This window comes from Phascolarctos cinereus, unplaced genomic scaffold, assembly GCF_003287225.1.
Source record: "Phascolarctos cinereus isolate Bilbo 61053 unplaced genomic scaffold, phaCin_HiC Scaffold_9;HRSCAF=440, whole genome shotgun sequence".
NCBI classification, from domain to species: Eukaryota; Metazoa; Chordata; class Mammalia; order Diprotodontia; family Phascolarctidae; genus Phascolarctos; species Phascolarctos cinereus.
Window position 1 is genome coordinate 252,903,155 of NW_027556402.1, and position 17,738 is coordinate 252,920,892.

A 17,738-nucleotide genomic window follows, 5' to 3' on the forward strand; every position below is an offset into this window, starting at 1 on the left:
TGGCGTCAGATGACGGGTTTGAATCCCTTCTCTGCCACTTGTTTGCTGCGTGACTTGGAAGAAGTCACTGACCTCTCTGGGACTCATCTTCCTTGATTCCCTGCAAGGTCCCTTCCAGCCTTCAAGCTGGGCTCTTCTGGGCCTGCCCGCTCCTTCTAAATGGCACTACTTTCTGTGCTAGAAGTGAAGATGGCGTCCCACCCCAAGAGCATCCCCTGCCCCCATACATGGAGGCGCAGCAGTACCGGGCCGTGTTAACGTAAGGGTAACGTCAGGACGCCGCACGTGTTCACACTCACAGTCAGACCTCCCAGGTGTTTCCGCCCATGGGAAATGGCTGGAGAGTAGAGGGGTTGCACCATAGTGAAAGCAACATTCAACTCTGAGTCAGAGTTGAGTCCAGCAGAAAGGTCGCTAGCTCTGGGGGCAGAGAACGGGGGTTCGAATCTTGCCTCCTACCTCGCTCAAGTCCCTTAAGCTCTCTCAGCCTCAGTTTCCTCATCTGTAAAACAAGAGGATTGTGCGGTCCCTCCCAGCTCCAGATGCAGGATCTCATGAAAGTTCTTGGGTCTCCGTTTCCACGTGTACAAATTAAGAATGGTAATATCTGACATTACTGTATTGTATCTAATGCAGGGTTATTGCTAGGAAAATACTTTATGAACATTAAAGACACCAGAGAACTGGGAATTGTAATGATTCCAAGTGTGTTCCTATGCACAAATGTGCCAGGTGGGCCGGTATCTGTGCTTCTACCCACTAGAGGGGTCCTGCCTAGTCATGTTCCCATTGACATTTCTGCACATGGGAGCAAAAAATTTAAAAACACACTTCCCCTCTGGGGCAAGCTTACTACATACAGATGCTTCCCCTTAGCATGGAAGCTTCCTGCAGGCAGGGATCGTTTTGCTTCTGTCTTTGTATGCCCCGTGCCTAGCACTGTGCCTGACATGTAGTAGGCTCTCAGTGAAGGTTGGTTAAGTGATGGAGGATGCATGGGGCTGCTCATTGGCTGACGCCTCCCTCCTAGCCTGTCCTGGGTGCAAGACTGAGTCCCTCTTACTCCCGTCCCCTCATGCGGCTTTGCCCCTCTCTCCTCATGGCAGCCCGGTACCTCCTCGTCTTCCCATTTCGGGATGGGAGGTTTAAGTAGATCACACTTAGCTTCCTGTACCCTCCCTGGGCACACACAGCCCCATGAGGCCAGGCATCAAGCTGGCATAGTATGGGAAAGCAGAAAGAGTCCTGGGAGGCAGAGGATCTGGGTCCAAAATCCACCCTAAGAGGCCTTGAACATATTGCTTCACATCTCCAAGACTCTGTTTTCCCACTGGCAAAATGTAGACACTGCTCTAGGGAGACATCTTAAGATATGAGTTCAAATCCCACAGACTACTAATGTGACCTTGAAGATTAATAATAATAATTGTAATAATGGTAGCAGCTAACACTGATGGAGCACTTGACATACAGCATCTCATTTAATCTCACAACATCCCTTTGGGGTAAGTGCTATTGTCATTCCCGTGTTCCAATGAAGATGAGAGGTCAAGAGATGTGTGCAGGGTCACAAGGCTAGGAAATGTTTGAATCAGGATTTGAACTCAGGTCTTCTGGACACTAAGTCCAGCTCTCTATCCACAATTCCACCCAGATTTGTGAAGGGCAGTTCCCTTCTCTGCCCTCACTTTCTCATCTGTGAACCTCGGGGGTCGCAGAGATGCCTCCCAGCACTAAACCTCCCATCCTCTGATGAGCGCTTCCAGTTTGAAAGCCAGTGATCTATGAGTCCATGACAGTGCCAGAGGCTGGAGGGATGCCAAGGACAGAAGACGGGAAGCTCAGGGGCTGCCTCAGGCATGTTCCCACATCCGTGCCTACTCATGTCAACAGGTACACCAGACACATGTCCATGTCCCCCTCCGCCCAGCCAGGGAAGGAAACACGCGTGCCTGGGGGCCCATGGATCGGGGACGCTCCTTGCCGAGGCTGTTCTCAGGAACCGAGTCTGGGGCCGGGGGGCTGAACTGAGAGCCAGTCTGGCTTCACAGGGCTCACGGACCCATGCAACACACTTGCCAAAGTGCAGTCTCAGAGCTGAGCCTGGGGAGAGAGGGGGAACTTCAGGGCCAGAAGGTTCCAGAGAGGGAGGGCAGAGGTTGGGCAGTGGGGTGGCACTCCTCTGGCCAGGGCCCTCCCTGTCTCCTGCCACCCACCCCACCCTGTCCCCTGTTCCCTCCTCCTCCCTGCCCAAGCAGCTTGGGAGCTTGGGGTATTTTTAGGCCTCAGCTGACAGGCTGTGAAATCACTCCCTTCGCACTTCTCCAGTCAGGAGAGGGCTGGAGGGAGGGGGGAGAAGGGATAGGGGCCTATGGGGGCCACACACCATTTATTCTCCAGGCCTGGAGTACTGGGGAGGGCAGTGGAAGTGAGACAATGCCAGAGGGAGATTTCTTCAATGCCCAACCTCCTCCTTCTGGAGAGAAGCCCTGTCCCCAAAAAAGAGGGAAACCAAGGCACCATGATCGCCACTCCTCCAGGGATGTCCAATGCTCTGGATCAGGGAGAGAGGGCCCAACGGGGCCTGTGGGTTAGAGCTGTGCCATCAGATAACAGAGATGCAGAACAGACCACTCTCCATGAGACCAACTTTGGGGCACACATTGTCTCAACGAGAACTTAGGGTAACAGGGCAACCTTCCAACTTCCTGCCCTGAAACCTCCAGGGCTCAGGCCTCACAGCCCCCCCACCTTCCAGATGGGAAGGAAACACCCAGGGGTTGGATTAAGGGCATCCCTTGGCCCTTCACCAAGAACCAGCCAGCAGGAGGGTCAGTTCCTGCACAGCCACATAGGTCAAGATGGAATGATTGATTCTGAGGTGGCAGTGGTGAGGCGGCATGAGGAACACCCACGTTTCTGAGGACCCAGGGCTTTGAATCAAAGAAAATCCCTGGAGGGATACTGCTGCCTTTCCCAAGGATGGAGGCACCCATCCAAGAAACACAGAACATGAAAGTAGGAACAGTAAAATGTGGGGATTCAGAACGTCACAGCTGGGAGGAGCCTTAGAGCATGGGACGTCAGAGCCGGGGGGAGGGGGCCTTGGGGTACAGAATGAATGAATGAATGAATGAGTGCCTCCCCTTTAGAAGCCAGTTCCTTGTCATGGAAAGGACCCTGGGATCAGAGAAAGACGTCCAGGGTCCTGCTACTGCGTCTGTCACTTACTAGCTCTATGACCTTGAGTAAGTCATTTCTCAAGACTGTTTTCCTTCCTTTATCATTGAATGAATGAATGAATGAATGAATAAATGAAAAAGCATTTATTAAGTCCTTACTATGTGCAAAGTACCGTGCCAAGAGCTGGAGACAGAAATAGAAAAGGAAAACGGTCCCAGCTACCAAGCAGCTCACATTCTAACTGGAGAGACCACCCAGAGGTCCCAGCTCCAAGTCAGATGGCAAGATCCCATATTCCTCAGGGTCAGCAGCTAAGCAGGTAACAATGATCTTAGGAACAGCCTGTTAGCTCTGGGAGGGCCCTAAGAAAATAAAGGAGGCCAATAGGGAGGACCTCAGAACCTAGGACCATCTGTGTAAGGACCCTTGGCAGGCACACCCAATGGGGCCTTCTCTTTTTATAGACCAGGGTGGCAAGGGGCTTTCTGAAAGAGATGAATTCAAGTCTTACCACTAAATCCGACACTCCCTCCTTGACACCATGCCTGCCAAGCTGGGGACGGACCTTAGAGACCCTTTGTCTCCTGTAAAGGAGGAAAAGTGATGCAGAGAAAATGCAGTTACTTGCCTAAGGTCACGTGGCTAGTTAGTGATGGAGTTAAATCTGAACTCAGGTCTCCTGACTGCCATTCAAGGCTTTTCTCCCCCAGCCCCATGCTGCCTCGATTCCCTGGGATGGAGTGTCCCATGGGCAGGGACCCACATTTTGTCTTGGCATCGGGCCCTGGGACCCCTGCCTGCAGAGGATGTCCCTGCAGATATATGAAATTCTACAAGTTCTCCTAGGGCAGGTGGGTCAGAATTCCTACCCTGCATGAAAGACACAAACAATTCAATCCAATCAACCCTGACTAAGCACCCACTGTGTGCCAGGCTCTGTGCTAGGTACCAGACAGCCACATTATTCTTCTTGTTTGGGGGCACATGTCATGTGTACCTCCTGCCCCAAATTCCAATACACATGTGTGCCTTCCAGAGGTTTGGGGGGCAGGCAGACGGCGTTGGGTGGCTCTGGGAAACGGTGGGAAGATGTCTTCAGCCAAGTTGTGAAAGCTAGTCTTTGTGCCAGAGGCTGTGGGCACAGAGAAGGGGGTGGCATGCCTAGTTGCCCTGGAGACAAGCCTGGCATTCATGGGTCCTCAAGCTCGGCCTTAGCTGCCAAGGGACATGCCATGTGGCACCATGAAGGTTCTGGTCTACTGCCCATGGGCCCAACCTAGAGCCTCTGGGGCACAGAAGCCTCATTGCATTCTTGCCAGGAACATGGAAATGGTGCTCTTTTAAGAGAAGGATGTGCCAGCCTGGGTCTGTGCCCCGGGGGCACCACCCCTCTGCCCAACCAAGACCTCATCCTTGGAACCTCCTGCTCTACTCTAATTGGCCATTCCACATTCAGCTGGACCGTTTTGGTGTGGCTCCAACTCCATATCCAAGAAGCGCCCCCTCCTTAGCCTGGACCTACCTGTCCAGTCACAGGCTGGGGAAGGAAGGGCTCTGCGCATGGATGGAGTCTATACGGTCCTGTGGGAACTTGGCTCAGGCGCAACTTGTCCCTCTTTTAGATGGCGGGCGGCTCCCTGGAGCAGAAGCAACCCAGAGACCGGAGACAGAGGACCAGGGTGGTGGCACTGGGTGGGCCATGTACTCTCTCTTGGGCACCTTGGGTATGCCAATCCTCATCTTTGGGCCTGCTCTTCTTCCTTTATCAAATGGGAAGGTTGTACCATACAATTCATTCTTTCCACAAGTGTCTATTCGGGAAAGGTGCTGGCTTTGGAGTCAAAGGAAACAGGTTGGAAACCCTCCTTGGACTCTTAGTAGCTACAGGCCTCATTTTTTTCATCTGTAAAATGAGTGGATTGGTCTAGATGACCTCTAAGATCCTTTCCAACTTTAAATCTATGACCCCTTCTCACACGTGTGAGAAGGCCTCTGCTAGATATAAAGATAAATTTTTTAAAAAGACATAGTCCATAGTGTCTGTCCCCAAGCAGCTTCTGATCTAGTAGGGAGGCATGTACAAAGTCAACTTTGAAAAAACACATGAGTGGTATAAAGTGTCATGAAATTAGATGAGGTAGAGATCACTTCCAGCTGAGAAAATCAGGGAAGCCTTCCTGAAGGAGGAGGCATTGCAGACAGGACTCTGAAGCCGCCTCCTAGTGCTAAAGTCTATGGTTCTAGATTGGAAGCTCTTTGAGGGGGCAGCCCACGATGCCTAGCATCATATGCTTCAAGCAGAGCAAGACCTAAGAAATGAGGAAACCGAAGGGAAAGGACTAGTCCAAAGTCACCCAAACACTATAAAGTAGGCTGTTTGCCATTGAAGCTAAGTCACGGAATGGAAGCATTCTAGAGCTGGGCAGGGAAAGGGAACAAGGATTTATATAGTGCCCGGCTCTGTGTTAAGTCCTCACAACAACCTTTCAAGGGGGGTGTCAGGGTTATCCTCATTTTGTAATTGAGGAAGTTGAGGCAAACAGAAGTTATGTGACTTGCTCAGGATCACACGGCTAGAAGCTGGACTCGACCTCAGGTCTTTCTGACTGCAGGCCCAGCTGCCTCAATCATTTTTTTTGTGACGGATGCCTCGGACAGTCTAGTGGAGCTACAGACCCCTTCTCAAAATCACATTTTAAAATGCATAGGACTACAAAAAAGAAACCAATTATACTGAATTGCAGTTTAAATTTTGTTTAAATTTATAGATCCCCTGCTCTACAATAATCCTCCCTACAACATACATGACAAGTGCCTGGCACACAGTCAGTGCTTAATAACCAACAGTGGTTGGTGACTGATCTTTCAGTTTCTGCTTGAAAGTCTCTAATACGGGGGTGGAGGGGGGACTGCTTACTTCCCCTGGTTCTCAGGAGTCAGGTCACCTTCTACTCCAGCAGGCCACCACGTCCCCTGGGAGTCCTCAGCCTTTGATGGCTATGATGAAGGCCAAGGCGGGCACCACTGGCACTTATAGGATATCTCAACAGACGTCAATAGCGCAGCAGCACCACTGTGGGCAGAGGAGGGAGAAGGGGCCAGGCACCTGGAGGGGGCATAGCCACTGGCCTGGGGGATTGGGGGAAGAGAAATCCCATGCCAAAGTCAGACCCTAACTGGTTACCAGGCCCAGGGGCTGGTCTTAGAAGTTGGTGGTCTCCCCCAGAAGAGGCTGCATTGAGGGACAGGCCCCCCAACTTTCCTAAACTGGATGTTGGCTGGTGGTTAGAACCTTAGGACAGAGATTAGGGGATGGTGTCAGGTAGAAGTGGAGATAGAGGTTGGGTCTAGGCCAGACCCTCAGAATACAGATCCTCCCATCCCCAGTCCAGAGGGAAAACAAGAAAAGAGGTATAATAGTCCTCTGTGTCTTATTACATAGGCTGCTAGAGTCTAACGTGAGGAAGGCCATAAAGGGAAATCCTCCTAACCTATGGTCTGCCCAGCCAGGAGCTGATGAAGGGGCAGGGAGCTGTGGGGAAGGGTCCTGAGGCCCCTGGGAGAGGTGGAGGTGGACATGGAGAGCCCAAGCCCTGGCCCCGGGGGCAGAGGTTCGAGCGCAGGAGAAGGCCTGGCCTGAGTGATGGCCGTCCATTCCCCCAACCCCCGCCCAGCTTCCACCGACCTGTGGTAATGAGACGGATCCAATTTGTACTCAGGGCCCCGCCGGGAGCAGCTGCCGTGGCAGGGTTTAAAGTAATTTAATTGGACACATTAGCTGCACAGCTCTCTCTTCTGCTTCCCCCCTCGAGCTGCCTCCCTTTGGTGCCACCCCCAACTCCTCCAACCACTTCCCTTGGAGGCTGACTGGGGCCTTCCCCCGCTGCTAGCCCTTCTCTCCCCCTGCCCTGAGTCCTCTGGACGCCCTCTATATCCTTCCCTAGAATCAACACCTTGATGACCCAGAACCCTCAGCCTGTAGAGCATCCTAGAACAATAATCTCTATCCCATGGTAGAGAATGTTCTATACTTCAGGAGTTCTAGATTGCCATCCCAGTGCATCATTCTATGATCCTCCATACTCTGAACCACCATCCCAACAAATATTCCTTCTTCCAGGTGGATCACCTCTAGAATTCCCTTCTCTCCTACCCTATTTCTGTCCCAGCCTGGCCGCAGCATCTCAAGATTTGGGACAATCTAGGCCAGGCCACTCGTGATACAGAAGTGGCCAACGATGCTCAAAGGGAAGTGTGGCCCAAGGTCCCTCAGCTGTCAGGTGGCAAAACCAAGGCTTCTGGCCCAGCTTTGCCGTTTACCACCCACCGGATGGCGGACAAGTCACTGAAGGTCTCTGCTCCTCTAGCTCCTCTTCTGGGAAAGGAGGGGATTTCTAGGCCAAGATGTAGCAGCACACAACAGTGGTCTGGATTTGAGTCCTGATGCTGCTGCTAAACTGTCCTCGTGACTCTCAAGTCATTGCCCCATTCTGGGCTACTGGCTCCTTATCTATATAATGACCCAATTGAACTAGATGCCCTCTGAGGCCTCTGCCAGCATCAGTGTTGTACAGTCTAAGGGACCCTCCAGATCTGTTGGCATGGGCGGAACACCTACAACAGGACCATTGTCTATAGCCGCAGTTCAAAGGTCACAACCATCTCCCTCACCAGCTTTTCAGCTGAGCCAGAAATTCCTACCCCTGTCATTTTCACATTGGCGCTCTCTGTCCCCCTCCCTCTCTCTTTTTCTTTTCTTCTTCTTCTTCTTCTTCTTCTTCTTCTTCTTCTTCTTCTTCTTCTTCTTCTTCTTCTTCTTCTTCTTCTTCTTCTTCTTCTTCCTCTTCTTCTCCTCCTCCTCCTCCTCCTCCTCCTCTCTCACACACATCCCAGCAGCAGCAGATCTGCTCTATCTCTGTTAGGCATTTATCATATATAGAGCAGACAAGTAAAGTAAGAACACAAGTACTGAGGACGATGACCAGGAGGAGACCAAGTTCCACGATGATCAGTTAGTTAACAGTGCTTGGGATGGCTGGGGGAGGGTGTGCCTAGAGAGGAGAGGGGTATTCCCCTTGCTCTGCTTGGCTCTGAAGGATGGGACCGGGAGCAGCAGCCCAAGCTGTAGGTGAACTGTCCAAAAGGGAAATGGGCCACCACATGGCGAAGAGGTTGGTCCTCCCTGGAAGCCTTCAAGCAGAGGCTACTTGTATTAACTCTAAGTTATCTACTTATTATTATTAACTTTCCTGCTTGTATTAGCTATACTGTAGAAGAGTTCTGTGGTAAGGGTCAGGTGGCACAAGATGACTTCCAAGGGCCCTTCCAAGTCCAAGATTCTGTGGCTCTATCATTGCGACATTCTGTGTCTGAACAACCCTCCCAGCTCTGACATCCCATGTTCTAAGGCCGCTCCCATCCCTGACATTCCCTGTTCTAAGGCCCCTCCCATCCCTGACATCCCATGTTCTAAGGCCCCTCCCAGCTCTGACATTCCCTGTTCCAAAGCCCCTCCCAGCTCTGACATTCCCTGTTCTAAGGCCCCTCCCAGCTCTGACATTCTAAGTTCTATATTTGAAGGTATCTCAGCACAGACCTTCTATAATCTTGTGTTTCTCCTTTCTACCCCCAACTCTGATGCTACTATCAATTTGGGGGATGCTACTGTCGGTTTTGGGCCTGGCTTTTTATGGCCTGCTGGGGGCAGTGTCACTATAACCCTTACCCAAAGGCCAGTGGACAGTGAACAGGACGCAGCAGAACCCTCAGGGATGCGGGGGCGGGAGGGATAGCAGGAATAGCCAGCTCCTCAAAGCTGTCCTGGCAGCCACTGTCACAGCCAGAATGTCAGAAGATTGGGAACTGGAAAGAGGCCTAAGGCATCCTTGCTAGCTGGGGGTTCTAAGCTTTATCTGTGGCATGGATCTGTTTGTTAGTGTGGGAAAGCCTCTGGACCCCTCCTCAGAATAACGCTTTTAATACAAAAAAAATACTTGGAATTACCAAGGAAACCAATTGTTTTGAAATAAACACAGCATGTTTTCCCTTCTAAGTTCACAAAGCCCTTGAAGTCTCTCTATGGACCTCAGTTGAAGAACCCCATCTAGTCCAATCCCCTCATTTGACAGGGGAAGAAACCAGAGCTCAGAAAGAAGTGACTTCCCCAAGGGGAACAGATTCATGCTACAGGTAAATAAAATCAGAAGCCTGGAATTCAAGCCCAGGACCCCAAGTCCCAAGGACCCCAAGATACCACGTGGCCTTTTGCTACAGCAAGGCCTCACTGTCACCACACACTGTGTCCTGCCCTCCTCCAGAGGGTCCCAGGAGGAAGCTGTCCCCTCAGAGGTAGGTTCAGAAGCTTCCCAGGCACGAATCACACTGTCCAGCAGAGAGAAAGGCCACAGGGCAAAGAAAGGCAGCCAGGAGGGAGAATGCCCATGCCAGTGGGGCCAGGCCTCGGCAGGGTGGGACGCCCCTGGGGAGGGCTGCCTCCCCCAGCCCAGGGAGCTCTCCTGGGCACGGCTCCCAGCTCCCCTGATACACCTAGAAGTACCTCACTACAAATAAACTCATTAGCTGCTGTTTACAACTTGCCTGAGTACTCAGATTAGTGCAGTTATTATAATAGTCCAGCTGCTGCACGAGCCTGGAGCCTCCCCCTCCCACCTCCTCAGGCGCACACACAGGGCACGTGCCCCTCCCCTCTCTGAACAAGCAGCTCCCCAGCCCCATCCCAGAGCACGCACGCACGCACGCACGCGCGCGCGCGCGCGCGCGCACGCACACACACACACACACACACACACACACACACACACACACAATCACACAAACATCTAGGTTCTGTGGGGCCTGGATCATACTCCTCACCTCTCTCTACAGAGAGGCACACACGTCTACCAGAAGCAGTGCCCTGGCCTCAGCCCCCCTCATCCCAACAGTGCCCAGGCCGCCCCTTCCTCTCCCCAAGTCAGAGCCATCAGTATTACTCATGTACCCACAGCCTTCTGATTGCTACCCAATAGCCCCCCGTTGACAGATGTGGAAACTGAGGCTCACGGCCCAAACCCAAGCAGATGACAGTCGGTGATACCATCAAGCCCCACCCAGCTCCAGAACACTCAGTTTCCACCCCGAGGGCATGCCAGGTCTCATTGATCACAGCCAGGGCCCAGTCACATAGCAGATAGAGTCAACACCAGCCCTCTGGTGACAGTGCTTGAATATGTCTACTTCCATTGTGACTTGATTGCAGCCAGACATCCAACAAACTTCTCCGACCCCAGGATGCAAGCAGGTCCCCTTGACTCCCCCCTAAGATACCTCCTCAGCTCAGTTATAGGGCCGGCACTTGGCCCCAGGCACAAGCCTTTCCAAGGTTCCATGCCCCTGCCAAGTATGCTCTAACCACTGGTGAATTAGAGATAGATGCTTCTGCCCCTTAGTCAGAGGTTGGCCCCAACCCAGGAGGGTTCCCCCAGACTCCTTGGCAGGTCAGAGACCTTTCCCCATGAATCTGGCAGCACCTGCCCTGGGCTTGGCACAGGCTGGCCTTGGCAGCGTTCATTTGGGCACCTGTCCAAGGCCACAGACCTGCCTACTAGAGGCCTGACCTTACCCAGCACTGCTTGCCACCACCCTGCCCTCTGAGCACTGTCCCAGAGGAAGCTGAAGCCAACATTTACCCCTTCCTGGCATTAGCGCCATCTCCCAAGAAGGGGTGACCCCTGCCCAGCTGGCTCTGGATGCCCTTCCATGTGTGTGCATGGATCTGCCTGCCTATCCCCTTCCAGCCCAGCTCCCTTGGGGAAAGACAGTTCCTGAAGATTCTCTCTCAGCTTCTAGAGCAATTTGGGGTCCCTGGAGACTAGAGAGATAGGGGTAGTCAGAGCAATCAGGGGAAGAGAAAAGGGATATCACAGGGTGACCTCTCAAACCTCAGTTCCCTCAGGACTCTGCCATGATGATCTTAGCGACAGTTTCTCCCCTCTTCAGTGCAATCCTCCAGCCTCAAACCCCCTGGAAACCTTAAGGCATCCTGGGGGGCACACACTCCCAAGTATGTGGAAGGGGGCCCTGAAGAGTGGGTAGGACCACGCTCAGGTACAGGCAGCTGTTTCCTCACCTGACAACCCACCTGTTCCCTTCCAGGCCTTCATTTTCACCTGTTAGCACATCTGGTTTCCAGTTGCCTCCATCCTTCTCTTCCTGACTTAGCTGTCCCCCCCCCACCCCCCTTGCTCTAACCCAGCCTGCCCTGATGCCCAGATGGAGGAGAGATATGATAGGGACAGGATCAGGATGCCCCTACCCCCAGCTCAAAGGCACAGAGGGCTCCTTGTGACCAGGTCCCCTCATCCCCCTCCCAGTGTCCTTGAATAGCAGCTGAGCCAGCCAGGGCCGCCTCCACGGGGCCTCACACACGGGGAGCTCTAGTGGGGCTGTTTCCACAGTGATGGCTCTAGAACTAGCTCCAGGCTGAGGGGCCTAGTCAAACCCCAAGTCTGCAGTCCCAGAGCCTCCGGCTTCCTCCCGTCCCATTCTGGGGGCTGCCTGGCCTCAGGAGACCTGCCTGGTCCTAAATCAAGAACCAGATTCACTTGGCCCAAGGATGTGCAGAGGGCACATATGGCCAGCAGGGAAACCTTGGGCCAAGATCCTGAAGAGGATGCGTAAGGGGGGCACGGGTGAGGGGCTTGTCCTTAGCCTCCACTTGGCTTCTATCACTCAGGACTCCCAGGGATGCCAACCCTACTCTGCCCACCTCCCTCTGTCCACACCACTGACTCTAGCTAGCCTTTGCTGCTCCACCCCTCAGGCAGAGTCCTCTCCTACACATGCTGAGCACCTGACCCGGCCCCCTCCTAATACTAATACGTGCAGGTCCTCTGCACTCCTCCTCCTCCGCATCCTCCTCCTCCTCCTCCTCCTCCTCCTCCAGTGTCCCTGAGCCAATGGTCCAGGTGCCCATCTTAAAGAGGAGTGAACAGGGAGGTGAGCAGCTCTATGCCTCAGTTTCCTTCACTACAAAACAAGGTGCTGACCAAGGTGATCTAAGGTCCTTCAGTGCCCTGACTTTCTCTGATCTATATTCTGTGATTTCCGCCCCTGGGATATTCTATATCCCCCTCCAGCTTCATTCTGTGTGCTAAGGATCCTCCCAGATTTGTGTTTCATGTTCTAAGGTTCCTCCCAGCTCTGACATTCTAGGTTCTAAGGTTCTTCCCAGCTCTGACATTTTAGGTTTTAAGGTCCTGTCCGGCTCTGATGGTCTGTGTTCTAAGGTCCTGTCTAGCTCTGCTGGTCTGTGTTCTAAGGTCCTGTCCAGCTCTGACAGTCTAGGTTCTAAGGTCCTGTCCAGCTGTGACATTCTAGTTTCTAAAGTCCTGTCTAGCTCTGATGGTTTGCGTTCTAAGGTCCTGTCCAGCTCTGACATTCTAGGTTTTAAGGTCCTATCCAGCTCTGCCGGTCTGTGTTCTAAGGTCCTGTCCAGCTCTGACATTCTAGGTTCTAAGGTCCTGTCCAGCTGTGACATTCTAGTTTCTAAAGTCCTGTCTAGCTCTGATGGTTTGCGTTCTAAGGTCCTGTCCAGCTCTGACATTCTAGGTTTTAAGGTCCTATCCAGCTCTGCTGGTCTGTGTTCTAAGGTCCTGTCCAGCTCTGACATTCTAGGTTCTAAGGTTCTGTCTAGCTGTGACATTCTAGTTTCTAAAGTCCTGTCCAGCTCTGGTGGTCTGTGTTCTAAGGTCCTGTCCAGCTGTGACGATCCGTGTTCTAAGGTGCCTCTTAGCTCTGACTTTCTCTAAGTCAATACCTCCGGATCCCAGGCAGCCCAAGAGCTCCTATGCCCAGGCTACAGAGCCAGGAGGGCAGGCTAAGGTCTCCCAACTCCCCTGTCTGGCGGGCTGGCTTCCTCTCCCTGTCCCCAGCTCATTCACTCACCACAAGGTCACCTCTCCCTCTCTCCTGGCTACCTCAGCACTGCCTGAGCCTGCCCACTGCAACACTGGCCCCTACAGGCCAACTGAGGCCCTGCCCAGCCTCTGGGAGGGAGGGCTGGAGGGAGTCCGAGCTAGGAGGAAGGAGGGCAGAGGAGAGAAAGCTTGGGAGAAGAGAGCAGAGGGGGAATGTGAGTGAAGAACACAGGGCATGAGGGGAGGCACGTGGGAAGGGGGGGGACATGGCTGTAGGCCAGAGAAGAGAGAACATGAGAAATAGAGAGGGCATCGGGTGTGGTCTAAGATGCCAGGGTTGGGTTGGTGAAGGTACCCACTGTGCCTTTCCTCCAGAGTTCCTTGCTCCACACCCTAGGACCCATGGCTGAGGCAAAACCCCTTATCTAGGCCTAGTCTTCCTTAGCTGATGGTGGGTCAGGGTTGAAGGAAGGGACTGGTTTCTCTCCTGTTCTCTTATGTCTGATCCCCATCTGAGGTTCACTCCCTGACACTTCAAGGCCCTGCCTGCTGTGGGACCCTCAAGAAAAATAGGGGAGATCACCATGGGGCAGGAGCTCAGGCCAATCCCCATTTAACCCTGGCCAGAGGGTGAGTGGCTCCCTCCCGGGCTGTGTCCTGGGCCATACAAGGGAATGATTCCAAAGATAAACCAAAATGAAACTGGTAGGCTGAGATGGGGGAGAAGGTAATGGTGCTCCCGGGCTAGGGAGAGGGAGTGCAGCCACAGGTCCCCAGAGAGGATTGGGCACAAATGGGGCCCAGGTCACATGGAGGATGAGTTTGCAGGTATCATTCATGCTTGGTGCCCCTGCTGGGGGCAAGGGCAGGGGCACAGATAGGCAGTGATGGAAGGCAGACTGCAGTCTGCGAGCCAAGATCGGAGGTGGCGTTTAGGCGAGGGGCGTTAGGAGGGCAAGGAGGGAGACAGAAGGATAGCTCACAGCCATTCTGCAAAGGGGTAATGATTTGTGCCAAGGGGAGAGGGAGTCTATGCCAGAGCCAGGACTGGTTTGGAAGGGGGTGAGAGCCAGTGAGTGATTTATGGAGCCCAGAGCTTCTGAAGCCCAGAAAGAAGCGCCTCCGCCCTGTTCCAGTGTGCCAGGCAGGGACCCTGATCAAGCCCAATTCCCTGGGCAGGGGAGGAAACATGCTCCCCTCCACCCATGCCATTCTCTGCTGGGATGACTGGCCCACCAAGCAGGGCAGAGTGACTCTGTTCTGAGCAAGTCTCACAGCTGCCTGGAGAGTCTGGGATCTCTGGGCAGGATAGACATACATATGCCTTGATGCCAGGATAGAGAGGACAGAAGAGGTGCCAGGGAAGCCACCAGGGAGAACTAGGGGTGGCGGGAGCTTTGCTGCATACTTCCTGCACCTCAGTCTGGGCTCCCTCTGGGCACAGACACCAGGTAGACACCAGGAAAGGAGAAGATGCCTGGGCACAAGTGACATCATCAAACCGAGGTAAAGGAGGGCCAAGGGGACCTCTCTGCTCCTCCTGGGGCAGAAGAAGGTCAGTTCTCTCCTAGTGGATTTTTCTCTCTCCCTGAGACCCACAAGTGGTCTCAGAACCAAGAGAATTGACATCTTTTGGGGGAGGGACTTTACATCCAAGTAGGGATTCTGTCCCCTCTGCTAAGACTAAAGCAGACGGGCTAAGGGAAGGCTGAGCTTGCTACAGTTATCTCCTCCCATCCTGCTCTGGGATGTGGACATAGGAATACAAAAATGCAATGAGGCTTCTCCTGCTGGGAGCAGGGCAGACACCAGGAGGCTAGAGATGACATATAGCTAGGCACTGTCCCTCTTCCACCACTAAATCCCAAATGAGCTGCCCTTAGAGAAGCTTTGAGATCCTTCAGCCTCTACTTAAGAGAGACCTCTTGAGATTCCTATAGACCCAGGACTGGGGCTGTCCCAGCTTCTGCCCCCCTCTCCTTATCCTCTGGGATGGTCACTCCCACTAGGTCTGCAAGGAAATAAAGAACCCACTTCTCAAGGAAGGTGCCTAGAGCTGTGGACTGCTAGTGCCTGAGGGCTGGAGGAACATAAAGAGAAGTGGCCATGCCCTCATCATCCTGCCATCGGACAGGAGCCAGATTCCGTCTTTGGGGAGGGGGTAGAAGGACCAAGAGGGTAGCCACAGGTGGGAAGCAGGATGGCAGAGCCCAGGCAAGAAAGAGATGAGATTTCTCTGCTGCTGGGATGTCAGCTAGGTAGGGCATAAGAAGGCACCTCTGGGGCAATGAATAGGCAGTGAGAACATCCCTCCCCAATGCACACACTCACACACACACACACACACACACACACACACACACACACACACACACACACGCACACACCAGAAGCAAGAGTGTAGTGAGGCTCTCAGTCCCAGACTGGCAAAAGGCCAGAAGGACATTTCTTTGATAAGGATGAAAAGCCAATCTACATAAAGTGCCAGTTATTGTTATTAGCCCTGGCACCTCTCAGCTCACCCCAGTGCCCTGGCCAGCCTTCCAGGCCACCTTCTTCCTCAGGCACTGTCCCTAGCAGCTCTTCCCTCTGTATAGCCCCTTTTCCATTACCTGTCCCCCTCCCCCATATACTCACAAAAATTCACAGCACAGCCCCCCGGGTGTGATCCAGAAGCCAATTCCCTCTGCTCTCTCACAGACACCCTTCCTATCCCCTATCGCCAGCCCCGGCGGCTGGCTGCGGGTACCAGCTGCGGGCAGTTTCCCAGCCGGGAGTTGGGTGCCACTGAGGGGAGCAGCTGGCCTCCCAGGGAGCCTCTGGTCTCCAAAAGGCAGCTGCTCTTCACACTGCCACACACGCTGTCCTTGGACCACTGGCCGGGAGGTCCTTTCAGGAGACCGCGAGGCTGGCATGGGGTAGCTAGACTACCAGTAACCTTTGGGGGAGGGGGATAGGTAGGAAAAGAGAGTGAAGAGAGGAATGAGAGGGAAAACTGGGGTCAGGGCTACTCTGGCCAGGTGTCCACCTCCAGCTCCCACGTCCCTCTGAAGGCTGGGGCAGCCTCCCTCCCAAAGAATAATCCTCAGGGAATCAAGTCCCAGCAGGACACGCAGCCCCTGGCTAGCCCGCAGCAGCCCGAAGAGCTGGAGCCCGCGAGGCGCTGGCTCCGGACTTACTGGCCGAACAGGCGGGCACAGAGAGCGAGGGCTGAGATCTGAGCCCTCCAAGCGAGCACCAGTGGGGCGCGGGAAGGATCGGGGGGGGGGGGCGGGAAGGGTAGAAAGGGGGCGCGGAAAGGGTAGAGAGGGGCGCAAGGAAAGGGAGGAGAGGGGCGCACGAGAAAGGTGGAGAGGGAGCTCCGCAAGCACCCCCCCAACCTCCGCAAACGCCGGCACCCTCGCGCCGCCTCCCAGCTACTGCGGGGCACAGCCCTAGTCTCCACCCGTCTTTCCCCTCCCCAGCTTACCTGGGCCGCCGGCTGTCACCGGGTCCCGGTACATGGTCCCGTCCTGGGCGCTCTCCCCCTTCCCGCCCTCCGGGGTTCAGTGCAGCCCCCGGCCCCGGCTCGCTGCCTCGCCCGTGGCTCTCCGCCGGCTCATGGGGCGCCGCCGCCGCCGCCGCTGTCCTCGCTGTGCCCGCTGCCTCTGCTGGCCACGCTGTCCCCGCTGTCCCCGCCGCCGCCACCGCCGCCGCCGCCGCTGCTGCTGCGGGGCATGGGCTGGGGGCGAGCCCGGGCCCGGCGGGGCGGGGGCCGCCCGCTGAGCGCTGGGCTGATCTCGGGGCGGGCGGGACCGTCAGTGGGCGGGGGCCACCCGGAGCTGAGAGCGGAGCGCGGAGCACGCCGCCGCCGCTGCCTCCCAGGGCCAATGCGTGCGTGGGGCTGGGGGAGTGAGCGCGTGGGTGTGTGTGTGTGTGTGTGTGTGTGTGTGTGTGTGTGCGCGAGCACGCGGGTGCGAGCGTGTGTGTGTGCGCGTGTGTGCGCGCGCGGTGTGTGTGGACGGCAGGCAGGCTGGCTGGCAGGGAGGGGGAACTGGCAGTGCGCGCGCGCGCCCCGGTCCCCCCACCTCGGCCACCACCGCCACTGCCACCGCCGCGGCTCCTGAGCCCGCGGTCCCCGCTGCCCGCTGCCGGCTGCCTGGGGCACTGCAGCCTGCGCCCGCTGCCTGGGGACCCGGGCACCCCGAGGGCAACGCCCGCAGCCCGCCCCGAGCCCTCCGTCCCCCGCCCCATCCTATCCCTCCGCCCCCCGGGGGAGGGCCCCCCTCCTCCCACCAGCACGGGGTCCCCTCCTCCTCCCCCCGCACGGTCTCGGGGTAGGGGCCCCTCCGGCGGGCTGGGTGGCTGGGTCGGAACCTCGCTCCAGGGTTCCCCTTGATTCCTTGGGGTGGGACGGTCATGAATCCAGGCCAGGTTTTCCACATAGTAGCGGAGCGGAGAGCGTCAGCTCCAGGCTTGCCACCACCGCGGTCCCGGGGAACCAGCCCCGTGCTTGGAGAAACCAGGAGTGGATCCGTGGCAGAATGGAGTCAGAAATCTGGCCTGGGCTGGGGGGCTATTCCGTAATCTTTGAGGCCACTGACCCCTCTGTCTTCTGGCTCATCCTAGCCCCCAGGTGGATGGGCCATTTCTCCCTGG

The 17,738-nt window shown here is 55.1% G+C and overlaps 1 protein-coding gene across 5 annotated transcripts in view; it reads right to left on the reverse strand.

The window, feature by feature from the left end:
* SYT7 (synaptotagmin 7) overlaps window positions 1–17,245 on the reverse strand; it is a 92,184-nt gene extending 74,939 nt beyond the window's left edge. The window contains exon 1 of one of the 5 annotated variants that reach the window (XM_020968111.2): window positions 16,570–17,245. In XM_020968111.2, the coding sequence (XP_020823770.1) occupies window positions 16,570–16,603 (34 nt within the window). In that variant the 5' untranslated portion in view covers window positions 16,604–17,245. The remainder of the gene's footprint in view (window positions 1–16,569) is intronic. The other 4 variants (XM_020968113.2, XM_020968114.2, XM_020968115.2 and 1 more) reach the window with 4 other exon arrangements.
* Window positions 17,246–17,738: the final 493 nt, after the last annotated feature.